Source organism: Antechinus flavipes, chromosome 3 (genome assembly GCF_016432865.1).
Source record: "Antechinus flavipes isolate AdamAnt ecotype Samford, QLD, Australia chromosome 3, AdamAnt_v2, whole genome shotgun sequence".
Lineage (NCBI taxonomy): Eukaryota > Metazoa > Chordata > Mammalia > Dasyuromorphia > Dasyuridae > Antechinus > Antechinus flavipes.
In genome coordinates this window covers 318,698,839-318,726,764 of record NC_067400.1, presented here as the reverse complement: position 1 = coordinate 318,726,764, position 27,926 = coordinate 318,698,839, and the positions used below count along the sequence as shown (strand labels likewise).

At 32.7% G+C, this 27,926-nt stretch overlaps 1 protein-coding gene across 4 annotated transcripts in view; it reads right to left on the bottom strand.

The window, feature by feature from the left end:
- The window catches only part of SEC22A (SEC22 homolog A, vesicle trafficking protein), a 104,817-nt gene that overhangs the window by 23,495 nt on the left and 53,396 nt on the right, over window positions 1–27,926 (bottom strand). For 2 of the 4 annotated variants that reach the window (XR_007951908.1, XR_007951907.1), the window contains exons 7-8: window positions 9,057–9,878; window positions 471–1,414 (exon numbers count right to left, since the gene is read on the bottom strand). The exons of 1 other annotated variant lie outside the window; for it this stretch is intronic. Coding sequence is in view for 1 of the 3 variants with exons in the window: in XM_051985426.1 (XP_051841386.1) it covers window positions 1,409–1,414 (6 nt within the window). In the remaining 2 variants the exon portion in view is untranslated. Of the gene's footprint in view, window positions 1–470; window positions 1,415–9,056; window positions 9,879–27,926 lie in introns of those variants that run through there. One more of the 4 variants, XM_051985426.1, reaches the window with a different exon arrangement.

Sequence of the window (27,926 nt, the reverse complement as noted above, 5' to 3'; positions counted from 1 at the left end):
TTTTACACATCCAACTCTATAGCTTCTTTTCCTACTATTTCTTACTTGTAGATTATTCACACACATACATAATGGAAAGAACATACTTTTAAATTACCCTGGCATGCGTTCTATCAATAAAAAGTTATTAAAAAATTAAAAAAAAAACAAAGCATTAAAAAAAAGAACATACTTTTTATGTTTCTCTTTCCCTCACTTCCTATCAACCTCTCTAACCTCCATATCTCTAGCTTTAAATGCCCAGAGAATAGTGATTTAGGAGAAAGTCTTAGGATTTGGCTACAATGAATATAATTTTGAAGTTATAAGAGGAAATGGCTTCCAAACATGCCCAACTACCTATCCCACAATGCAAATTACCTGAGTATAGATAAGTTGTCTATACATAAAAAGTGAACTTAACAGGAATGAAAATCTTTCCTTGTGGGGCTGATATAAAGACTGCTGTTAAAAATCATTTGTACCCAGAATTTGCATAATCAAAACTTTTATTTTAAAAAAATGACAAAGAAATGCAGGATGGATAGAGAGTACAGCTTTTATCTTTTCTGAAAAGGACAGCAAAGCCACAGTGAATTATATAAAACTACTTGAGGTATGACACATTGATGGGAGACATCACAGAAGCTAAAAAATATACATGATGACCAAATAGCCTTAACATTTTCAAAATTATAAATATGGTTTACAAAAAAAAACTTCTTAAAAAACTCATGTTATTATTTATTAAAATTATATAATCCTAAAAGCTGTAGATATTTATGCAAGTTCAAGTTTTTCATTTTTGGAAATATAGACCCAACATATCATATCTGGAATGATACGATCTTACTCTATGAAGTTGACTCCCAAAGTACTGAACTTCCATGCCTGTATCTAAGAGAGAGATAAACACTTGCCATCATTCACAGTAAAGAAAGTATCACCAGTTACTGGCCTAAAGGCAACTAAAAGGTGAGCCTCAGCAAGTGCCTTCATAAGAAAACTGTTAATGTGCTTCAGGAGACATTAGGGCAAGAAGAATCAATGAAATATAAAAAAATCTTGTTACTTGAGAAACAAAAACATTACCCCTAAAAAACACCATATGCCGAGAAAACAGCTATAATTATCTATGATCTGAAGGAAGAAAATTAGATACGTTAATTAGATTTATGGTTTTCAAGAGATCTGTGCAATACCACCTCTTAGAGAAATGATGAACATTCTGTTTTCTCCATCATTAGATGGAGAAGAAGCTAGGAGATGGTGACAGGAATAGTTTTCATATCTGGAAAGTGTGAGCAAAGGCAGGGAGAGGACTAACCTAATTACCTGATGCAGCTTCAGTAGTAGGAACCTCAAAGTGCCAACTTCATGTGGTGGGGTGATAACAGCACTTTCTCATTCTTTCAGAGCCAACTGGCTTTTAAGGCTGGAACAAAGAGATGAGATCTTGATGACAGAAGATTGATTATAGACGAAATAAGGTCAAAGACTATAATAAACTTTCTTCTTATTTATTTAAATGCAAATATTTTCCTATCTCAATGGGAAAAATAAATGATCATAATTATATAATTCCTTTTCTTTTGGTTCTTCCCTCTGTTCTGTGAACAATTTTTAAAAGTGAATTTTTGGGAAAGCATTTAAATAGGAAAGAGAGTGACTGGGTAGAGTATGACGTTAAAACTTTTTGTTTAAAGTACTATGTAGATCTTTATGATCAAAAGTATCTGATGTTCTGTTGCTTTTTCACCTCGATACACCAAACTAGAAAGAAGAGACCACTTGTGACTACAACAGAGATTCACTTAGGTTGAGTATGAAAGAACCCCAAGAAATTGCTTTTTAAACTACTCTTTGATACTTGCAAATTGCCAATCAAATTTTTTTACATAAAACAGGCAATTTACCTTTAAAAATTAATACCATACATAAAACTATTTTATGACATTATTCTTCTGTTTTAATATTAAAGCAATCTAAGGGAGAAAAAATATTTATGGGAAGAAAGGTTTGGCCTAAGACTAAAGAGATACTAGGACAATGGCAGCCAAGAGGATATGCAAGGGGAAAGGAGGAAAGGGTGGGGGAAAATGCTTAAGGGGATAAGATGGACAGTGAAAGAAGAGAGGAAAAAGGACTAAGGGGAAAAGACAAGTCCGTGGTCCTACATGCCACATCTCATTCTAGGAGAACAGTCCTTTACAGCATCAGCTTTCCTTTTCTGTTCCTGAGACCACTCCTTAACAGCACACTATCAGATAGTCCCATTAAGTCTCAAGGTAGAGAGAGAACTCTTTATTGAAGAGTCCTTGCAACTTATTCTTGACCTATTCCTATTACACTGCATCTGACCAGTCTTAGTGCACTCATTGATTTAGAATGGGCAGCCAGGTAGCACAGTGACTAGAGAACTAGGGTTGGAATCAGAAATCAGGAGGATTCATCTTCCTGAGTTCAAATCTGGCCTCAGACACTTACTATTAGGGAGCATGTCATTTAATCCTGTTTTCCTCAATTCTCTCACTTGTAAAAATGAGCTGGAGAAGGAAATGGCAAACTACTCCTGTATCTTTGCCAAGAAAACCCTAAATGCAATCACACAAGGACACGACTGAAAGACCCAATAACAATTGATTCAGACTATACAGCAACAGCTTTTTTTTTAAAAAAATAAAAGTGATAGCTTTCCTTTACCCATTCTGCATCCAAGACTTTTGCTTCTGAGGACACATATACTTTTAAAGTCAACTTTTTGATTTTGCATCTACATGAATAAGAGGATTTTAGTGGGCAAGGTTTAGGGGCAGGGGAGAATGTGTGACATACTTAATTTAGGGATACCTGATTTTGCCTGAATGTTATTACCCTAAAGGCAAGCTTTTCTTCCCCCCTTTCCTGCTCTTCTCTCCTACCCGTCAATCAGAGCCTTCCTTATGGAAAATAATGATTTTCAAAATCCTTTTTAACTTTTTAATTCTATAATCTGTCCTACCCTCAGCCCCAATCAGAGATTATCTACTATTGTCCTAGAAAATCTTACTATTTACAATTCTAAGTGCCAGTGTTACAGCAAGTACCAGTTCTACCTTTTAACAGAATACAGGGTTCATTTCACTGACCACTGGAATGTGACTAGTGCAATAGAGCAGACATTGCAGAATGGTGGCATCCTGAAAATTATGCATTGCATAGGATGCCAGATGTGAAGAATACTTTATGACATAAAAGAGGCAGTGGTGATTGATAAAAACAATTATTAGGAAGCCTGGGTTTGAATTTGAGTTGTAATAAAAATAATAGTAATAACTACAAGCATAGTGCTTCATACAGCTTAATAAAGTGCAAAATACTTTACAAGTATTATTTTATTTGCTACTCTCAATAACCTGAGTAGGTGGGTACTATTTTTAACTTCATTTTACAGATGAGCAAACTGATGAGAGATTGGCTTAGGAACACACAAGTACTAAGTTTTTGAGGTGGAATTTGAACTCTGGTCCCCCTTTCAGGGGCAAAGCCCTGTCCACTGTACCACTCAGCTGTCGTTTGAGGTACTAGGCAAATAAATCACTTGACCTTTCTAGGACTCAATTTCCTCATCCACAAAATAAAAGAATTTGAACTTCAAGATCTCTAAGAATCTTTAAAGCTCTAATGATGTATAAATACATGCTATATATTCTGAATATAAGCTCTCATAAAACCTGGGCAGAGGCCTGTATAATCAATATTGGTCTTCAGTTCATTATTTTAATCAATATTTTCAAAAATCTTACCCCAAGTGGCATACTGTGTTAAGCTCTCGGAGAGAACAAAGTTCTGTTATGATAAATACATTTGTATGTACTGTTTCAAAAGTTATCTAAATAGTAAGGATATGAAATGTATTCAGGAATGGATTAAATATCAAACAGTGTAACTGCCATGTTAAAGTATGAGGTCCCATGTCTTCTCAGATGGATGTTTCCCAGGAGCAGGACAGTGTCCCTCATGGTAAAGACTTTTTTTCTTTCTATTCTTCCTTAAAGACCTCTATACATCTATACATCTTCATGGCAAGACATTTAACTGACTGAGATTTTAAAAAGGATACTATGAATACAAGAGGATATTCATCAAGTAACAGTTACATAAAATCCCAAGAAGAAAGCAAATGACAAAATTTTTAAAAACTGATTTCTATTTTGAATGCTAGGAGCCCTAATGCATTTCATAAAGCTAACTCCATGAGTGTTTATATGAATTTGAACTTCCATACATTGACTCTGCTTAAAGCAGATACAGCCAGTAATAACTTTTTCATCATAGCTATTATCATATGAAAGCTCAGTTTGGGCTATCATCTAAACCTAAATAAAGTAATAAAATAGTTCCAAAATATGACATACTACTCATTTGAATCAGTTGAGTTTTAACTTCATATCATGGATCACTAAGTGAATATATGGCTATATTATTCATATAAATAATTTCAAAGTTAGACTACGAATTATCTACCCCAGATCACCATCTAGCCTCACTAATTAATACTGCTTTAGGTTAAACCATTAACACTTTATATTATTTGCTTATACATACCTTAGTTTGAGAGTTCCTTATACATTTGTTCTCATGTCTATAACCTGAAGCTTTTGAGGGTGGGGATGGTAAGAGAAGCCTGAATTTATAATTTCATCATTAGGGAACTTGGAAGTATTGAAAATCCCTCCAACATCTGAAACTCATGTAGAACTTAAAATGATTAGTCTGAACTACTGAGAAATTAAATGATTTGATTACTGTTATAGACTGAATATTTATCAGAGGCAAGATTTGAATTTAGGCCTGACTCCAAAGCTTCCCAAGATCCACTATACCTCTGCCACTCATAGCTTAAAGTTTACATAGATAAAAATTGCCATTTTTTTGTCCATGGCTGTTAGATTTGCCTTTTATATGAATAGTATACCCAGCTTCTGCATTTATAATGCTAATAAAATTAACAGACTTTCAGTACTGAAATCTCAGATGTCATCTACCTGAAGCATGAATGAAAAACCTTAATCCCCATAGATTACAGTATTCCTAATAGGTGGCTATTCCCTCTCTGCTTAAAGACTTCCAGTGAAATGGAAATTAACTTGTATAATGTCCACTGCAACATAATAACAGTTGTATTTTCTTCCACATGCTTATTCAGTAAGAAATTTTCCTTTGAGGAACTAAAGAAGCTCTAAATATATGGAACAATGCCTTGATCCATTTTCTGAGAGATTTTTATGAGTGTGGTGAGAACATGAAAATAAGAGGTAGGTGGGGCAAAGGGAAAATGATTGAAATGTGGATATAATTAATGACTGTATTGGAAGGGAAGCCTTGTTAAAGGAGTCCCATTATAGAAAATAACATTCTCCAAACATTTTTGCTACAAACTAACTCAAAAATCTACTGATAATGCTATATTACTGGACTTCCTGAACTCCTTAACAGCTAATCCTGCTCTTTCCTTTCTTGACACTCCACCATTATGACACTCCAGAACTACCAGTTTCTAATTCTATTCAGTTAACAGTGAAGCAAAGTAATGGGGCAATTAATCATTTTACTTTTAGCCTTTATATCACAAGTCTACTCATGTTTTCACCTGCTAAAATAGAACATGGAAAAGAAAAGTAATAAAACCTGAAGTAGCAGACTAAAATCTTAAAATTGTTGGAGAAAGCTTTAGAGATTAATCCCTACCAAGCAGCAATCCCCTCCACAATAATCCTAACAAGTGATCATTAAGCTGCTTTTTTCACAAATTTAGAGGGCAGGGGATAACCTACCTAATAGGACTTCCCGTGATATGTTATTATACACCTCTGATTGTTGGAATCAATCACCTTAATATCAAAGTGAAATCAACTTTCCTGTCTAATCTCTCCTAGATTTCTGGCTCTAGGTTCTCCTTTCTGCAGCAAAACAAAAGCTTAATCCACTTCACAGGGCAGTCTTTTAAGATAGACATTTTCTCTTAACCATTCTCTTCTCCAGATTAAATGTACTCAGTTCTTCACATAGCATGACTTCTCTTTAGAATTTCAATACTCTACAAAAGTTATAATCTCCCAATCAATTCACCATTCCAGAAAATAGAGAAAAAAACCATCTTTAACTTTATAAAATTACATTACAAGATCTAAATTCTCGACTGATATTCATTCACAAGGCTTTTATGATCAGGAGATTTATTTCAACTTTTAGGCCAGCATGCTAAAATAAATTTAAACTTCATTTTTGCTATGGTGGTGAAGTGCTTACTGTACTTGGAAACAGGAAGATTACATTTTCTTAAAGATTATGAAAAAAAAGTAAAGTTATCAACAAAATCAAAAATAACAGAATTTTCTCAAAAAACTTTCTCTCTAGAATGGGTCTGTATGTTACCTTGTTTTGTGTAGAATGGAGACAGTTTCTATAATAATTTCATTCCTCATTCACAGACCACAAAACTTTACTTTTAGGTCAAAAGAACCAAGTTTTAAATAGCCAAAAAGAACAAGTAAAAGACATTTTGGTTGTATGTAAATTCAGTAATTCCTATAACCCAGGACAGGTCATCAGAGATATTATTGATGCATAAGGAACACAAGATTGATAAAAATTACTTTCCTAGACCATTTTTGTCATGAAGTACCTAACAGTAGGAAAGTGTCCCTTGTGGCCTGTAATTAAGGGGTAAAATGAAAAGTATTCTGGCCTCTGTGTAGCCTTGCCAAGCTGGGAGACTTAATGGAGTTCCAGAGGCAGTATAAAAGATGTGGGGCTCTGTATCTGATGCACCTTTCTAGAAGAGTTAATTTAACTGAGGTTAAGGCCTTCAACTCTGGAGTTCATTGAAGATAACATTTCACATACTTTAAAACTGTGATAAACACTCCTATTTTGCATTAATCTGAAGATGGCACATTAATTTTGTTACATAGCAAAAAATTCAAAACTGAAGAAAAATATTCTGGGTCTCAAGACAACAGTATTTACAGAAAGTTAGATCTTCAATTTCTGATATATTTGTTGCTAGTCCATTCTCTTGACTAGAGCTTGCTTACATATATGTTGATGCCCAGAAATGAAAACTCCTGAGTGCTGACATACCAGAACAAACAAGAAACAGCTCTATCAAGCAAATAAATTATATTATTAGCAGGCATTTATGGAAAATCAGAGTAATTATTTGTGCCATGGCAGCACAAATTATCTAGGACAATAAAAATACCCTCAAAATACCATGGATCAGTGAATAATATATCAGTATTTGTTTGAAGTAAGTGAATTGGATTCATTGCTATCAAGTAATCTAAACTCTCTAGTTTTTACCAAGAAATTTACCAAGAAAAGAAATACATCTTTACCAAGATGTATACTGTGAATATAACACTCATGATACCGACTGTAGCAGAAAGAGCCCTGAAAGCCACGAGAGAGGTACACTAATACTGGCTTAGTTATAAGGACTTTTCAGTAAGTCACACAAGTTTTTTGTATTTCAATTTCTTCCTTTAAACAATTGGACAAACAATGACTATCTTCCATGTCAGACACAGTGTGAAGATGTTATAATAGAAATTGTTTTTAAAAGCAAAAAGTAGTATTAAAAAACTAAAGGATAATTATTATAAATATTCAAGAAAAGTTCTCAAGAGTCTAGGATTTCTTTGTATCCTTGGTAAAAATTATTTTCCTAAGAGAGTCACAGAATCCTGGATAACAGACCGTCTCCAATTTGGCCGAAGCAAGAATGTTGGATGTATACAGAGTGATGTGGATACTGATGGATGAAAGAGAGAATAAAATCTTTCTGACAAATAAAATTTTTAAAAATCTTTCTGTTTCAATTCTTGTAGAAAATCTTTACAAAATCTTATTAGTCCATACATTTCTTTCTAAGTAAGTACAGCACAGGAAATATCACCATTGTGTTTCTTTGATGATTTATGATCTTGTACCTCAGGGTCATGATTCTCAATGTCATTTCGTCTTGCACAAGCTTGTAGTTATAAAAGAAGGGGTTGAATGTGTACTGACCCTAGTATATACTCTGTATTGCTTTTTCAAATAAATCCCTGATAACACCTTTTCTTGGCATTTGCTTCTTTCACTTAGAAGCTGACTGCAGCAAAAAGTTTTGGTTGAGGCAGGTAGGTGGAGCAATGGATAAAGCATAACCCCTGGAGTCAGGAGGAGCAGAGTTCAAAAGTGACCCCAGTCTCTTGAACAAGTCACTTAACCTCAACTGCCTCTACATGCCTCATCCCCCCCCCCAAAAAAAAAAAAACTCTAGTTAATTAAGGTTTGTACTGTAATGTATATTATAAGCATATAATAAAAATTCCTGGATGGATGCCTATAAAAGTATACCAACCATATGCAGAAGGACATGGAAATTAAAACCACCCAATGATAAATTTCCCTAAGGGTCCTGATCTTTCCTCAGCCTCTTTTTGACATGTCATTTTACTTGCAAATCTATCTTTTGACCAGCAGCATGAAGTCCATGGTTTTTCAACACACCAAATTCCATGAAATCGTATAATGTTCGAAATGAAAGAAATTTGGGAAATTCTCTCCTCCAACCTCCCCATTATTTTACAAATAAATAATCAGGCCTAGAAGAGAAGTACTGACTTGCTAAAAATCAGTAACAGAGCCAGAATTTGAGGCTCAGTCTTCTGACTTCCACTCCAGTGACCTCCTGTTGTCTCCAGTTGCTACCTTCACATTTTCTGCTTGAAAACATTAGTTTCATTCTTTGAAAGTGAGAATACGGCTGCCAAAAGCAGGGCTGATATCTCATGGATTTTTACAACTCTAGGCAGCTTTTGTTTATGCCTACATTAACTATACAAAATTTCAGAGCACTTGGACATCTTTTACAATTTCATCAGGAGGGTTACAAAGGTAATGGTAATTACTATTCTAGAGAAATGGATGAACTTTTTGCCTTAATGTAAATTCTAATAAAACTTGGTAATAATGGTAATTTCCAAAATTACAGACAAGTAGCTTATAAACATCATCATCTCCTCAAACATTTCTAAAGCTCTCACCTAAATGAGACTGCCAGGATTATCTTCAGAATTATTGGTTTTTAGGGTTAAAGATTCAAGTGAGAACTCTAAAAGAACCAATAAAAAAATCAGTTTGAGACACACAAATGCACATTCCTATTAGTGTGTAGTTCAACATTCTGACATTTAGTAACTACTTTTTCATTTAAAATATAAATTTGCCAGTATGCCATAGCATCTTTTTATTTAATCTTCACTACTGCCTCACAAAGGCAAAGACCAAGTTGACACTGGTTCATACTTGTTTTGGAAAACTAGTACTATGTTCATGGTTTCACTGAGTTTTTCAGAAAGGTTTATGTGCTGCTTGCTATCTTCCAAATTTACTATGTCCACATGTGCAGCAGAGCAAAAAGGAGGCCTGCCTTCTTCATGATGATGATCCCTCAGCCAGCAATGTTTTCAAAGGCTTTTTTGGAAGACTTCCACGGCAAGTGTATTCAGAGGCAGGCAACATTGTTTTTAAACAACAAAAAGAAAGATGGAAAAAAGAAGGAAAATTATGCTCTTCATGTATGGTAGAAATCTTCCCCAATAACAAGCAGGAGGCTCTCTTGATTCTCTAGGCAGCTGTTATATGCAAATGTAGTCAGGCTTGTTTTAGACGTTATAATCAGGGGACTTGCCCTGGGGTTGCCTCAGCCAGATCTGTAGTGTCACAAACACTCCCACAGTCACATGAAAGAAAAGCTGCCAGAGGTTGCGGAGTTCATACAGATACATGTTGCATAGACAAATTAAGCCAAAAGTCAAGAAAGATTTTACATTCCTCCAACCAGTGAAGTAGATGAGCAAATAACACTGTCCAAAAACAAAAATCAAAGACAATTATTATTGGTCAGGAAGAGATCTTTCAGCAACTAAAACATAATAAGTCAACACACAATAATAGTCATAACAACAGCTACTTACATAGTACTTTACAAAGTATTTTACAAATAGTTTTTCATTTTATCTTCACAATACTCCTATGAAATAGGTGCTATAATTATCTCCATTTTGCAGATGAAGAAACTGAGGTTAAGAGTTAAATAATCTTTCCAGAGTTACACAAATAGTAAATGTTTGAAGTAGGATTTGAACTCAAAAGTTCCTGACTCCAAGTCCAACACTCTATCTCCTAAGTCATCTAGCTGACTTGGAAATAAATAAGATAAGCAATTCAGTTGTGAATCAATCTAAGAGCTCTAAATCAGTATCTTAAAAATTTCACAGCTAGCAGAAAAAGATATTTTCTTTTACTTTCTTCACTTTTTCCTTGAGTATTGGAAAAGATTTAATTGTAAAAAAATTGATTCATTATAAAAAAGATACAGTTTTCAAAGAATACTTATTTTATAATCAAATTGATGATGGACAAACATTTCAGTATAATATATAGAAAAAGTATTGTTAATGAAACTGAATTTCTGATCAAATTAAATAACATAGTAAAATATTTACACTGCCAGGGACATTTAGCCACTATATAAATGCTCATTCCCTCCCCCCTCTAGCACTTAGTAGGGATTTACTAAATCTTAAGTCTGTCAATTTTTAAAAACTATATATTAAATTTAACATAAAAATAACAAAACTACTTTGTCTGTGACTGTTCTGAATTTCCTTCTGCTTTCCTCTACATTTTAAATTTGTACCACCTAATGGAATTTAGAAGATACCTTAGTCTTAGTGATATATTATAAGACATCCCAGTCTCCTCTCCAGTTAATATCTCTTCACTTTTCTAAAAGAAAAAATGCTAAGCACAATATTTAAGAAGCACAGTTGGAAAATCTTCACAAAGCAAGATGAAGAAATTTTTCAGGATGATAGGCTATCAGGCCTACATATTCTGCTGCTACCTCCTCTCTACCCTCAACTAAAACAGTATAAAAATACATACAGACATATTTCATAAATATACACTTATACATATATAGAGATATAATTTTGATAAAATGTTGTTGAGAATGAATGTGAACAAAAAGGACTGTTATCCTAAAGGTCAATTTCTAAGTCATGATCACTTTCAAGGTTTAACATGGCACAATAAAACCCATGGCCATTCAGAATAAGTGCATTTCTAAGACTCCTCTGTATATTAGTGTACATATATTTTTATAATTTGCAATCATATAAAAAATGACAAGAGAATTTTAGGCAACTCAACCAACTTATAGAAGAAATCAAAAATTCATCAGAAGACAAAAAAAGTCACTATATATTACAAAGCAACACATGAAAGAAGGCAATGTTCCTGTGATAAACAAAAGGCTGGCTTCCGAAAAATGTAAGCAGAAGTGAGCATCATAGAGCGGACTTAAGAGACTAAAATGCTTTGTGAGAAACTAAGAATGAAATGGTGATAATTCAGAAATACACCATGTTAAACTGGCTCACAGGTTATTCTGGTCAAAAGTTATATAAAAAAATGACCAAGTAAGAAGTTGTAGAGGAACTGTGATTTCCATTGGTGAAGGGTGCAGCCAGAATGATGAAATCACTAATACACCAAAATACGAAAGTAAAAGTTGGATCACTTTTACTAAAAAATTAGAATTGATCAAGAAGTAGGGTACCATTAAAATAAATTGAGTATTGAAATTAATTATGCCTATGAGAACACAATTATTAATCTGTTTAATCTAATATCTTTTCTTCTTAACACACACACAGTACATAAATGTAGGGAACTAGATGGTACAATGGATAGTGCAGGCCTGAAATCATGAAGTCTCATTTTCCTAAGTTCAAAGCTGGCTTCAGACAATTAGTTGTGTAAACCTGGGCATGTCATTTAAGCCCAAAAAAATTCATGGAAAATTGAGCTAGAACAGGAAATGGAATCATGTGTGTATAAGAAGTATATATAGGAATGTTATACATTATTTAGTCATTGCAGTTGTGTCTGTTCATGACCATTTGGGGTTTTCTTAGCAAAGATACTAGAATGGTTTCCTATTTCCTTTTAATCTTGGCTACACTGGTTTTATTTGTACATAATCCTTTTAACTTAACATTAATTGAAATTAATATATATTAAGTTTCACAATGCTCTCTTATCTGTTGTTTATTCAGAAATTGTTCTATCCAGTTTACATTTTTCTTATATCTGCCTTTTATCTGGATTATATATCCATTGTGATCTTGTAAATGATGTAAGATATTGGCCTATGCCCAATTTCTTCCAGACTGTTTTTGAGCTTTCCCAACAATTTTTACAGGTAATAGTCCTTTGCTACTGTGTAATGTGTATATCTACTCTGTCCCACTGATCCATCTTTCTATTTTTTAGTTAATACCAGTTTTGATAATCACTGCCTTATAGTATAATGTAAAATCTGGTAGTGCTAAACCTCCTTACTTTGATTAATTCCTTTGATCTTCTTTGACTTTTTATTTTTCCAAATGAATTTTATTTTCTTTTTTTAGCTCAGTAATTTTTTTGATAATTTAATTAGGATAGTACTGAATAATTAATTTGAGTAAAATTTTCATTTTTATTATATTGACTGCCTAACCATCATTAATATTTCTCAATATTTTCAATTAATATTGAATAATAATTATTCAAATGATTTTATTTGTATAAGTGGTATTTTATAATTGTGTTCATGTAGTCCTTGAGTTTGTTTGAGTAGGTATACTCCCAGATATTTTATATTGTCTCCAGTTAATTTTAAATGGGCTATCTTTTCTTTCAGGGTTTTGTTGGTGATATATAGAAATGCTGATCATTTATGTGGGTTTCTTTTATATCCTGCGACTTTGTCAAAGTGACTGTTTCCATTAACTTTTTAGTTGAATCTTTAAGATTTTCCAAGTACATAATCATATTGTCTGCAAAAAAAATTTTATTACCTCACTGCCCATTCTGATTTCTTTGGTTTCTTTTTCTTCTCTTCTTGCTAGGATTTCCAACAAAATACTGAATAATATTAGTGACACTGGGCATCCTTATTTCACTCCTGATCTTCTTGGGAAGGCTGCTATCTTTTCTCTATTACAAATAATGCTTGCTGATAGTCTTAGGGATTTGTTTCTTACTATTTTAAAGAAAAATTCCTTTATATCTAACTTTCAAGTGGTTTTAATAGGAAAAAAGTTTTTTGTCAAATCTTTTTTGCATCTATTAGGATAATCATATGACTTGTTATTTTTTAAATTGATACATTCAGTTATGTTAATAGTTTTCTTTATGTTGAACCATCCCTGCATTCCTTTATTTATAAATCACAATGTATAATCTTTGTAATATATTGTTGTAGTCTTCTAGCTAGTATTTTATTTGGGATTTTTGCATCCATAATCACTGATGAATTTGGTCTATAATTTTCTTTCTGTCTTTGCTCTTCCCAGTTTAAATTAGTACCATATTTGTTTTATAATAGAAGTTTGGTTGACCTCCTTCTTTGTCTATTATTCAAAATAATTTATTTAATACTGGAATTAGATGATTTTTTAAGTGTCTGATAAAATTTACTTGTAAATTCACCTGGTTTTGACATTTTTTTCTTAGGAAGCTCATTTATGACTTGTTCAATTTTTTAAAAAATAGTATTTAGATATTCTATTTCCTTTTGTATTAATCTAAGGAGTTTATATTTTTGTAAATGTTTTTCTATTTAACTTAAATTGTTAAATTTATTGCATATAATTGGACAAAATAACTCCTCATAATTGCTTTGATTTCATCTTAGTGGCATTGTCAGTCTTTTCATTTTTAATACTTATGATTTGGTTTTCTTTTAAAAAATCATTAACTAATGGTTTATCTATTTTATCATTTTTTTCATAAACCCAACTCATTTTAATTATTAATTCAACCCTTTTCTTACACTCAATTTTATTAATCTTATCTTTAATTTTTAAGATGTCCAATTTAGAATTAATGCAAATTTATAAGAATACAAGCCATTCTCCAATTGATAAATGGTCAAAAAATATGAACAATTTTCAGATGAAGAAATTAAAACTATTACTAGTCACATGAAAAAATGCTCTAAATATCTTTTGATCAGAGAAATACAAATTAAGACAACTCTGAGGTATTATTTACACACCTCTGAGATTGGCTAAGATGACAGGAAAAGATAATGACAAAGGTTGAAGGGGATGTGGGAAAACTGGGACACTAATACATTGTTGGTGGAGTTGCGAACTGATCCAACCATTCTGAAAAGCAATCTGGAACTATGCCCAGAAGGCTATCAAAATGTGCATACCCTTTAATCCAGCAGTATTTCTACTGAGCCTGTATCCCAAAGAAATCTTAAAAGGTCATGAAAGGACCCACATGTGCAAAAATATTTGTGGCAACCCTTTTCATAGTGGCAAGAAACTGGAAATTGAGTGGATGCACATCACTTGAAGAATGGCTAGTATATGAATGTTATAGACTATTATTGTTCTATAAGAAATGATCAGCAGGATGATTTCAGAGATGCTTGTAGAGACTTACATGAACTAATGCTAAATGAAATGAGTAGAACCAAGAGAACATTGTATATAGCAATAGCAAGACTATATGATGATCAAATGTGATGGACTTGGCTCTTTTCAATAACGAGGTGATTCAGGCCAATTCCAATAGGCTTGTGATGAAGAGAGCCATCTGCATCCAGAGAGATAATTATGGGGACCAAATGTGGATCACAACATAGCATTTTCACCTTTTTGTTGTTTTTTGCTTGCTTTTTGTTTTCTTTCTCATATTTTCCTTTTTGATCTGATTTTTCTTGTGTAACATGATAATTGTGGAAATATGTATAGAAGAGTTGAACATGTTTAAAGTATATTGAATTACTTTCTATATTAGGGAAGAGATAAGGAGAAGGGAGGGAAAAATCTGGAACACAAAGTTTTGCAAGGATAAATGCTAAAAACTGTCTTTGCATATATTTTGAAAATAAAAAGCTATTAAAAAGATATCCAATTTATTGTTTAGTTGAGGATTTTTAATTTATTCTTTGTCTAGTTTTTAAAATTGCATAACCAAATCATTGATCTACTCTTTATTCTGTTGACATAAGCATTAAGCGATAAGAGATATAAATTTTTTTCTGATTAGTTCTTTTTCTGAATCCATAAGTTCTATAGTTTTTTCATTACTGCCATTCTCTTTAATGAAATTATTTCAATGATTTGTTCTTTAACCCACTCATTTAGTCTTCCTTCCACTAGTTTTTAATAAGTTTTTCCATTTTTTTCACTTAGCATTTTATTTTTTCCCAATTACATATGATAGTTAATTCATTTTTATAAAATTTTCAGTTCCAAATTTTTTCTTTCTCTTCAAGACAGCAAGCAATCTGATATGTTATACACATTACAATCACATTAAATATATTTTCATATTAATTATGTTAGGAAAAAATCAGAAAAAGGAAAAATCACAAGAAATAAAAAAAAGTGAAAATAATATATACTTAGAGCCACATTCAGTCTCCACCCAGTTGTCTTTCTGGATGTAGATGGCATTTTCTATGGCAAGTCTACTGAAATTGTCTTGGATCACTGTACTGCTGAGAAAAGCTGTCTATCACAGTTGATCATCACACATTGTTACTGTGTATAATGTTCTCCTGGTTCTGCTCACTTTACTCAGCAATAGTTCATGTAAGTCTTTCCAGGTTTTTCTGAATTCTACCTGGTTATCATTTTTTATAGAAAAATAGTATTTTATTATTCATATATCGCAGCTTCTTCAGCCATTCCTCAATTGATAGGCATTCCCTCAATTTCCACTGAATATAACTTTTATTATATTGTGATCTGAAAAAGACACATTTAGTATTTCTGCTTTTCTATATTTAATTATAATTTTTTTTTGTCCCTATAGTCATTTTTTTTCTTTTTGCTGAGGCAATTGGAGTTAAGTTATTTGCTCAGGGTCATACAGTTAGGAAGTATTAAATATTTGTTAGAGGCCAGATTTGAACTCAGGTATTCCTGAGTCAGGGCTGGTGCTCTATTCACTGCGTTACCTAGGTGTATTCCTTTTTATTCCCAGTCAATTATTTTCAGATAGCATATCTAGCTTATAATTCTATTCACCTCTACCAAAAAAAAAAAAAAAAAAAAAAAAAAAAAAAAACCTTTTTATTGAATTTTTGGTTATATTTATCTAATTCTGAGAGGGGAAAGGTTTAGATCTCCCATTATTACAGTATTACTATCTATTTTCATCTCTAATCCATTTAATTATTCTTTCAAAAATTTAAATGCTATAGCATTTCATGCATATGTTTAGTACTATACTAATTCATTTTATGATACCTTTTATCAATGCAATGTCCCTGTTTATCTCTTAATTAAAACAACTTTAGGTTTAACCTTGGTTTGGTTTTCACTTTTTTGCTTTTTGGGGTTTGTTTGGTTTTTTTATGTCTTATCTGAAGCATAAATTGTACTTTATTTTAGCTCTGTAAGTTCTCATTTTAATTTTTTTTAATTTTTCCTATTACATCTTGATAATTTTTAACATTATTAAAATTTTTTTTGAGTTCCAAATTTTCTCTCTCCTCTTATTATTCCCCTCTCTTATGCAATAAGCAATTTTATATAGGTTACATAGTCAATCATGCAAAACATTAATTTATTAGTCATGTTGCAAAAGACATAGATCCATGAGGGAAGAAACACAAAAAGAAAGACAAAGAAAGTGAAAAATAGTATGCTTCAATGTGCATTTATACTTCATCAATTCTTTCTCTGTAAGTAGATGGCATTTTTTTTCATGAGTTCTTTGGAATTGTTTTGGATTCAACACAGCTTTTGACAATATTGACCCCCTCCTAAAAACTCTCTGCTCCTTCTGTTTTCATGAAACTGCTTTGTCCCAATTCTCTTCTTTCCTTTTTGACTATGTCTTCTGACTCTACTTTTCTGAGTCATCATCTACATCCTGATGTCTTATTCTAGTCTGTGTCTTACACTATTTGGAACCTCTTATTTCTCTGCACTCTGTCTTGGAAATGTTAGGACTTTCCATTGGTTCAGTTTTTACATCTATGAACATATTCTCAAACCATGAAGCTATTTCTAATATTTCTCCTAAGCTATAGTCTTTTAAAAATGATTTAATATTTTCTTTTTCCCCAATTACATGTAAAAACAATTTTAAACAATCCTTTTTAAAATTTTGAATTCCAGGGACAGCTAGTTGGTATAGTGGATAGAGCACCAGCCCTGAAGTCAGTAGGACTGAGTTCAAATCTGGCCTCAGAAACTTAACACTTCTTGGTGTGTGACCCTGGGCAAGTCACTTAAGCCCAATTGCCTCAGCAAAAAAATAAATAAATAAATAAAGTTTTGAATTCCGAATTCTCTCCCTTTTTCCATTGAGAAGACAAGCAATTTGATGTAGGTTAAATATTTTCAGATATACAAAACATTACTGCATGTAAGCACTGTTATGAAAGAAAATAAAGACCCTCCCCCCAAAAAACAAAAACAAACACCAAGAAAAATAAAGAAAAAGTTTGCTTCAATCTGCACTCAGATTTCTTCAACATTTTCTCTAGAGATGGATAAAATTTTTCATTATAAATTCTTTGGGCTTGTGTTGGAAGCTGGTAGTTCTGGAACCTCATTGGAACTATATTAGAGAGGGAATAATATACATCTAGAAGGGTATAAAAGTCTTCTTTTTCATTATAAATTCTGATTTTTCTCATTTTTAAATGTTCTTTGTAGGTAGATTAAGGATTCTGATTCTGATTTTTAAACCATTCTGCTGTTTCCATTTTATAGGTGAATTCATCCCCTTCACATCTAAAGTTATAATTAGTACCTGGGTATTCCCCTCCATCCTATTTTTCCTATTATCCCTTTTACCCTCTTTTTATCTTAACCTTCCTCACAGGTTAAGATGTATAACCTTCTACTTCTATAAAAGAACCCTTCTTTTTATCTTCTCCACTTACCTTCCTAAATCTTTAATCCATCTACCTTCTAAGAATCTTTCCTTTATCTCCTCTCATCTCCTACTTCTAAAAGTCCCTCCTTTATCCTCTTATTTCTTTATAATTTTAGAAGACTTTTATACCCTTCTAGATGTATATTATTCCCTCTCTAATATAGTTCCAATGAGGTTCCAGAACTATCAGAGCCCTACCCAATTTTATTTTTTAGAATTATCCCATCAAACATCAACTCAACCCTAAGTTTTCTAAGTAAGTTCTTTCAAAACTACCTCAATAATAACATTCTTAAGAGTACACTTAACATTTACTCATACAAAAAGTAAATAGTTTGATCATACTGAGTCTCTTATAATAGGTCTTTAATATTTACCTTATGTTTCTCTTGGATCTTATATGTCAAATTTTCCATTATGTTTTGGTCTTTTTGTCACAAATCCCTGAAATTTTTTCAATTAATTAAATGTCCATTTTTAAAAATTCAGGATTATTTGCTTTGTTAGATAAGTTATTCTTAGTTGCCACCTCCACTTCTTTGTTCTATGAAGTATGTTCAAAGCCTTTCACCCTATGCTCTTTCAAAACTATCCTGATAACATTTTAGGAGTACAGATAACATTTTCCCACTGAAGTAGTAAACAATTTGACCTTACTTTGTCCCTTATGTTTTTCTCTGATCTTATATGTCAAATTTTCTATCGAGTTACAGTCTTTTTGTCACAAATACCTGAAGGTTCTTCATTAAATATCCATTTTTTTTTCATTCAGGATTATTTGCTTTGCTAGTTAAGTTATTCTTGGTTGTTACTTTCACTCCTTTGCTCTATGAAATATGTTCAATGCTCTTCACTTATTTTTTTTAATGTAGAAGCTATTGGATCTTGACTATAGTTTCACAGAACTTATTTTTTTTTCTTTTTTTGCTTGTAACATTTTCTTCTCAAACTAGGAGATTAAAAACTCGACTATGCTGTTCCTGTAAGTTTTCATCTTGGGATCACTTTTAGGTGATAAGTAATGGATTTTTTTCTATTTTACCAGAACTTCAGGACAATTTTCTTTTCTTTTTTTGAAAAAAATTATTTATTGTGTTGGAAGAGAAAAATCAGAGCAAAATGGAAAAACCATGTAAGAGATTTAAAAACCCCCAAATAGAAGTGAACATAGCTTATGTTGATTTACATTCAGTTACTTTAGTTCTTTATCTGGATGCAGGTGGCATTTTTTGTCCAAAGTTTTTTGGAAGTGCTTTGAATCATTGAACTACTGAGAAGAACCAAACCCTTCATAATTGATCATCATACAGCATCAGTTCATGTAAATCTTTCCAGGCCTTTCTATAATCAGTTTCTTCATCATTTTTTATAGAACAATAATATTCTACTACCTTCATGTTCTACAATTTGTTTAACCATTCCCCAATTGAGGGGCATCCACTCCTTTTCCAATTCTTTGCTACCACAAAAAGAGGTGCTATAAACATTTTTGCATATGTGGGTTCTTTTCCATATTTTATGACTTCTTTGAGATATAGACCCAGTAATGGCATCAAATTAACCCAATCTGAAAGGTGTGAGATAGTACCTCAGAGTTGTTTTAATTTGCATTTCTCTAAGACAACTCTGAGATACCACTACACATCTGTCAGATTGGCTAGGACGACAGGAAAAGATAATGCTGAATGTTGGAGGGGATGTGGGAAAACTGGGACAAGGATACATTGCTGATGGAACCGTAAATGGATCCAACCATTCTGGAGAGCAATTTGGAATTATGCTCAAAAAGTTATCAAATTTGATCCAGCAGTGCTACTACTGGGCTTATATCCCAAAGAGATCTTAAAGAAGGGAAAGGGATCTGTATGTGCAAGAATGTTTGTGGCGGCCCTTTTTGTAGTGGCTAGAAACTGGAAATTGAATGAATGCTCATCAACTGGAGAATGGCTGAATAGGTTATGGCATATGGATGTTATGGAATATTATTGTTCTGTAAGAAATGACCAGCAGGATGATTTCAGAAAGGCCTGGAGAGACTTACATGAACTGATGCTGAGTGAAATGAGCAGGACCAGGAGATCATTATATACTTCAACAACAATATTATATGATGATCAATTCTGATGGACGTGGCTCTCTCATCAGTTCAATAATGAAGAGAACCAGCTAGACCCAGCGAAAAGAACTCTGGGAAATTAGTATGAACCACAACATAGCATTTCCATTCCCTCTGTTTTTGTCTGCTTACATTTTTTATTTCCTTCTCAGGTTATTTTTACCTTATTTCAAAGTCTGCTTTTCTTGTGCAGCAAAATAACTGTAAGGATATGTATACATATATTGTATTTAACATATACTTTAACATATTTAACATTTATTGGTCTACCTGCCATCTAGGGGAGGGGGTGGGGGGAAAGAGGGGAAAAGTTGGAACAGAAGGTTTTGCAAGGGTCAGTGCTGAAAAATTACCCATGCATATATCTTGTAAATAAAAATCTATAATTAAAAAATTGCATTTCTCTAATCAATAATGATTTAGAGCATGTTTTCATATAACTATAAAATGGTTTTAATTTCATCATATGAAAATTGTCTGTTCATATCCTTTGACCATTTATCAATTGTGGAATGACTTGTATTCTTATAAATTTGAAACAGTTCTTTATATATTTTGGAAATGAGACATTTATCAGAAATACTGGTTGTAAAGATTTTTTCCCAGATTTGTAGTTCCCTTTTAATCTTGTTTTGTTGTTTTGTTTGTACAAAATCTTTTTAATTTAATGTAATCAAAATTGTCTATTTTGTCTTTCATAATGTTCTCTAGTTCTTCTTTGGTCATAAATTCTTCCCTTTTTCAAAGATCTGGTAGGCAAATTATTCCTTGTTCTCCTAATTTGTTTATGGTATCTTTTATGCCCAAATCATGTATGCATTTTGGTCTTATTTTGCTATGGGATGTGAGATGTAGGTCTATGCCAAGTTTCTGACATTATTTTCCAGTTTTCCTAGCAATTTTTGTTAAATAGTGAGTTGTTATTCCAGAAGCTGGAGCTTGGGAGTTTAGCAAATATGAGATTGCTACAGGCCTTGCTTATTGTGTTATGTGTATCTAATCTTTTCCATTGACCTACCACTCTATTTCTTAGCCAGTACCAAATGATTTTGATGACTGATGCTTTATAATAGTGTTTTAGATTTGGTACTGCTAAGCCACATCCTTTGTATTTTTTTCATTAATTTCCTTGATATTCTTGACCTTTTGTTCTTCCAGATGAATTCTGTTATTATTTTTATAGTTCTATAAAGTAATGTTTTGGCAGTTTGATTGGTATGGCACTAAACAAGTAGATCAATTTAAGCAGAATTATCATTTTTATTATATTAGCTTGGCCTAGGCATGAACAATTGGTATTTTCCCAATTACATAGATCTGATTTTGTGTGATAAGTGTTTTATAATTGTGTTCATATAGTTCTAGAGTTTGTTTTAGCAGATAGATTCCCTAAGTATTTTATTTTGTCTATAATAATTTTAAATGATATTTTTCCTTCTATCTCTTGCAAATAACAGTGGTGATAATGGGCATCCTTGTTTCATCCCTGATCTTATTGGAAATGTGTCCAGTTTCTCTCCATTAAAAATAATGCTTACTATAGCTTTTAGATAGAAACTGCTTATTATTTGAGGAAAGCTTCCTTTATCCCTATGTTCTTTAGTGCAAGGCAATTTTCCTTAATGGTATCTTATAATATCTAAGATTCTTTTTTATCATAACTTTCAGACAGTCAAACAATTCTTATATCATCTGTCTTCAATCTGTTTTCTAGATCAGTTGTTTTTTTAGATGTTTCACATTTTCTTCTATTTTTTTACTCTTCAGATTTTATTATTTCTTGGTGTCTTATACCACAATTAGTTTCCCCTTGCCCAGTTCTAGTTTTTAAGAAGTTATTTTCTTCCTTATTGGATCTCTTTTTTTTTCAATTGGTCGGCTTTCTTTTCATACCTTTCTTCATTTTCTTGGATTGTTCTTATTTTTCCCCTAATTTCTCTTGCACTTCTTTTGATTTTTAAATCAAATAAAGCTCTTTCAAAATCTCTTTTTTTGGGTTTGTGACCATTTGATATTTTTTCTCTGAAGTAGGGATGACTTTTTTTTTTTAACTTAACTATCTTTTTCGAGTATGAACCCAAATCTTCTTTATACCATAGTAGCTACTTGTGGTTGGGTTCTTTCTCCTTTGCTTACTTCAGGTTCCAGTTTTTTGTACTGTTGCTTTCTATTCTCTGGGGGTCCAAGCTCAAATATTCTTCTCTGAGTTATCACTAGGGCACCCAGTCAGGATGTCACTTTAAATGCTCTTGCTTCCTGGGGTTCCTCCCACAGCTACAAACTTCAGCAATCCCCTCTGCTCTAGAACAGAAATCTGTTTTCCTGCAAGTGCCCATAGCCAGGAGGACCCCCACCTCTCTATTACTGAACTCACCAGTCATGTGCTGATTTTTCTTCATCCAAAGCCACATCCCAGGACCATGTTGGGTCAACACAATTGGGCTTAGATCCTGTGACAGTGGAGATCCTTCAATTTTTCCATACTCAGCTTTCCAATTCCCTGCTACTGTCCTTGGGGGTGAAAGCTCCAGAAGATGAGGCTGTCTCTAGGACTTATTATTTGTTAATTTGGCAGAGTCACTTGGAAACGTTTGTATTTCAATCTAGTCAAACCTCTGCAAATAGAGTTCAGTTCCTAAGATCTTCTCAAGTTATCTTAAGAGAACAACAGCTTTACCCTGACTTTTAATTTTTCTGCCATTCGAAGTTCACTATCTTATTTAGGAGAGAAATTTGGAGTAGCATTTTCTCTCTTACTTCTCTATATTTCCAGAATCCCTAAACTCTTGCTTACAAAAGAAACAAATATATTTTTTAAGTTAGAACTAACAAACTATAATCATGGCTTAAAATTTATCCCAAGAGCTTTTCTTATATGATTGAAATCATAGGTATACAAATGACAAGATACTTTGCTTCTCTGTTGGAAGGACAGTGACATCTCCTGGTCTCAGTAATCTTTTACACTTCACATAGCCATTTCAAGATTAGGTCTTAAATGCAGGAGAATAGGGTCATGCTTTACCTTTGTATCTCCACCACCCAGCACAAAGTCTTACCCACAATAGATAATTAACATTTACTAAATGAGCAGAGGAGTTGTGAACTGGCTGTATCTTGTTAATTTCCTCTGCTTCCAGCAATAACCACAGCCTGAGAAATGGCAAATGATGCATAAATGTTTCAGGTCTGCTCAAAAGTGCTTAGCAAAGATTCTGATGGATGGAGAAAATGAGATAATATTAAGCATCTGGTAAACTATGGGCCCCTAATGTCTGTTTATAATAAAAAAAAATCAACATTATGTTTCTTCCTAATAAGACTAAAAAGATTTGTCATTTGATAAAATGATTATCTGTTTTTGAGAGACATTGATTCAACATAATACAACAATCTACCTGACACTCTCCTGTATAGCATTTTGATTTGGTCCTTTAAAAGTAAAGAATCCACAAATTATCTTAAGAAACAATCAGAATTGCCAACTACAGAGATAAGATGTCATTTATAAAACTCATTTATCGCAATCAAATGATAAAATTGGCAGCCTGACAACTTCTGAAGATATTAAACTGGGAAAACAAAGATTATAAAAAAGAAAGAAAAGGCAGAGACCACTGGAATTAAAAGTTTCTATATAAGAATTGTGTGCCTGAATTCTAATTTTTTTTTTCCTGAGGCAACTGGGGTTAAGTGACTTGTACAAGGTCACATAGCCAGGAAGTGTTAAGTGTTTGAGGCCACATTTGAACTCAGGTCCTCCTGACTTCAAGATTGGTATTCTATCCACTGCGCCACCTAGCTGCTTGGTATGCCTGGATTCTAATAATGGTCTTGAAAGCTTGTATTGAAAATTAGTTTGAGTAACTCTGAGGTACCAGAAACAGCTACACCCAAAGAAGGAATACTGGGAAATGAATGTGAACTATTTGATTTTTGATTTTCTTCCCGAGTTATTTTTACCTTCTGAATTCAACTCTCCCTGTGCAGTGGGAGAACTGTTCGGTTCTGCAAATATGTATTGTATCTAGGATATACTGCTACATATTTAACATATATAGGACTGCTTGCCATCTTGGGGGGGGGGAAGGAGGAAGGGAGGGGAAAAAACGAAACATAAGTGATTGCAAGGGATAATGCTGTGTAAAAATTATCCTGGCATGGATTCTGTCAATACAAAGTTATTATTAAATAAAAAAAAAAGATTAATGAATTAAATCCCAGCATACAACCCATATATATAATCTTTATTAAATTAAATAAATTAAAAATTAAAAAAAAAACTCTGAGGTACCACCTCACACCTCTCAGACTGGCTAAGATGGCAGGAAAAGATAATGATAAATGTTGGAGGGGATGTGGGAAAACTGGGACACTAAATTGTGAATGAATCCAACCATTCTGGAGAACAATTTGGAACTTATGCCCAAAGGGTTATCAAACTGTGCATACTCTTTGGCCCAGCAGTGCCATTAATGTAGACTAAGGAAAGCATAATGGAGGGAAAAGGACCCACATGAGCAAAAATGTTTGTAGCAGCTCTTTGTATGGTAGCAAAGAATTGGAAAATGAATTCATGCCCATCAACTGGGGAATGGCTACACAAGTTGTGGTATATGAAAGGTAATGGAATATTATTGTTCTATAAAAAATGATGAACAAACTGATTTTAGAAAGATTTATAGATTTATTTTAATAAATCTTTATTTAATTTATAGATTTTAAGATTTATTTTATATATTTAAACAAACAGAATCAGGAATACATCGTACACAATAACAGCAAGAATGTGTGATGGTCAACTATGAAAGACTTGGTTCTTTTCAGTGGTTCAGTGATCTAAAACAATCTCAAAATGTCATTTGCATCCAGAAAAAGAAGTATGGAGACTGAATATAAATCAATACAAACTATGATCAATTGTTTTTTCTGTTTTTTTCTTTCTCTTCTATTGTTTTTCCCTTTTGCCCTGATTTTTCTCTCCCACCATGATTCCTAAAGCAATGTGTATTAAAAATAAGTAAATTTTTAAAAAAGAAAATTAGTTTGAGTTACTTCATTTGTAGAACTAAAACTCTGTTTGCAATCAAAAGAAATGTGTCACTTATGAAAATCTAGTTAAAAAAATAATGGCTTTAGTCAGTGACTTCAATAATGAAATGCTTAAATTTATGTACCTACTATCTTCTACCTACAAACTTTAGCTGCTGCTGCTTCTGCCTTGTTTTTTTTAACCCTGTAGTTACTTAACCAAGCTTCAAAATTTGGAGTCATCTTTAATTTTTTTCTTTGAATTTCCAATACCAATTAGTCATCAAGTCCGGGAATTCTTTCTTTACCATCTCCGCTCCTATTCATTCTCATTACTTTTACCCTGGTTTGGATCTTAAATATTTTCTGCTATATCACTATTAGTATTTCTTCTTGCTCATCTATTTTGCCTATTATTAAATGAAGCTTTCTTTTTTTTTTAATTTTTATTTAATAATTACTTTACATTGACACTCGTTTCTGTTCCGATTTTTTTTTCCCTCCCTCCCTCCACTCCCTCCCCTAGATGGCAAGCAATCCTTTATATGTTGGATATGTTGCAGTATATCCTAGATACAATATATGTTTGCAGAACCGAACAGTTCTCTTGTTGCATAGGGAGAATTGGATTCAGAAAGTATAAATAACCCGGGAAGAAAAACAAAAATGCAGATAGTTCACATTCGTTTCCCAGTGTTCTTTCCTTGGGTGTAGCTGCTTTTGTCCGTCTAAATGAAGCTTTCTATAACACTTCTTGAATCAAAGAAACATTGTATTGTAGAGCCACAGAAAATCAGTGCTGGAAGAATCCTTAATTTATTTCCCCCTCTGGATGTCTATCAATTGGAGAACAGCAGAACAAGTTGTATATGATTGTACTGTGCTAAAAGAGATGAGTAGGCAGATTTCAGAAAAACCTGGATTTACATAAACTGATGCAAAGTGAATTAAGCAGAACCAGGAGAATATTGCACACAATAGCAGCAATACTATATGATAATTAACTATGGATGACTTAGCTATTCTCAGCAATACAAATGATCCAAAACAATTCCAAAGAACTCATGATGAAAAATTTCACACACCTCTAGAGAAAGAACTGATGGAAGCTGAACCTAGATCAAAGCATACTATTTTCCACTTAATTTTTTTCATGTTTCCTTTTTCTTTTGGTCAGTTTCTTTTTCTTTCTTTTTTAAATATATTTTATTTTATTTTATTTAATAATAACTTTATATTGACAGAATCCATGCCAGGGTAATTTTTTTACAACATTATCCCTTGCACTCACTTCTGTTCTGATTTTTCCCCTCCCTCCCTTCACCCCCTCCCCTAGAAGGCAAGCAGTCCTATATATGTTAGATATGTTGCAGTATATCCTAGATACAATATATGTTTGCAGAACCAAACAGTTCTCTTGTTGCACAGGGAGAATTGGATTCAGAAGGTAAAAATAACCCGGGAAGAAAAACAAAAATGCAAATAGTTCACATTCATTTCCTAGTATTCTTGTCTCTCCAAGCCTCTCTGTATTCATCCTGCTGGTCATTTCTTACAGAACAATAATATTCCATAACATTCATATTTGGTCAGTTTCTTTTATCACGGCATGACAAATATGGTAATATGTTGTATGTGATTGAACAGGTATAATCTTTGTCAAATTGCTTACCATCTTAAAGAGGGGGAATAGAGGGAAGGAAAAAGAAAATATGGAACTTAAAAAAATTTTAAGTAATGTTAAAAAATCATCTTTCTGTGGAATTGAGGAAAAAATAAAATATCTTTTAAAAAAGAAAAAAAATTATTTCACTCCCCATTTTAAAGCTAATAATAATGAAGGATGATGACAATTACTTGTTCATGATTACAAGTTAGCGGTAAAACCAGGCCAAGACCCAGAGCTCCTCATTCCAGTCCTCAGCAGGATCCTCTTAGAATAAGACTTATCTAAACCATTTTATACTCTTCAAAAATCTTCAATGCTTTCATGAGAAAATTCAAACTTTTCAACCACAGATTCAGGACCTCTCAAGCCTCTCTATCATGAATCTCACTGAACCAAACAGATTTATTACTTAAATAATTCAAACTTTCACAGAATCATAAAATTCAATGCAGGATCTTAGAAATCACCTAGTTCAATATCTTAATTTTAAAAAAAGTTTTATTCAAGCCTTTGGTTTTTACACAAGTATTATTTCTGGATATATTATAGCCTTGAGATACCAAAGCTAATACCTTCATCCAACACTAGAACTTAACCCTCCTTTGTACCAAAGGAAAAAAAAAATTAGTGTCCGATTCTGATGTGATACTACCTTTATAGCCCTTTGCCAAAGCAAAGAATATTTGCTTCATTAGTTTACTCAGGATGATTACTATTTTAGTTACTTAGAGTCTGGCTTCTTTTTAGTGATTATTTCATTTGCATGTTTATATATATATATATATATATGTATATGTATATTTCTTTTGGTTCTACTCATTTCACTCTGGATCAATTCAAATATATCTTCCTATATTTCTCTGAATTCCTTATATTCATTATTTTTTATGCACAGACACGGGGTACCTACTTTATTTCCAGTTCTTTGCTATCAAGTCGATTTGCAAGTCATAGGTAAAACCTCAAAGTTGTTTTAATTTGAATTTCTATTATTAGTGATTTGAAGATATTGGAGTCATTTGCCATTTCCTTCTTCAGCTCTTTATTTCAGATAAGGAAAATGAGGCAACAGGGTAAAGTGACTTGCCCAGGGTCACACAGCTACTACGTGCCTGAGGTTAGATTTTAATT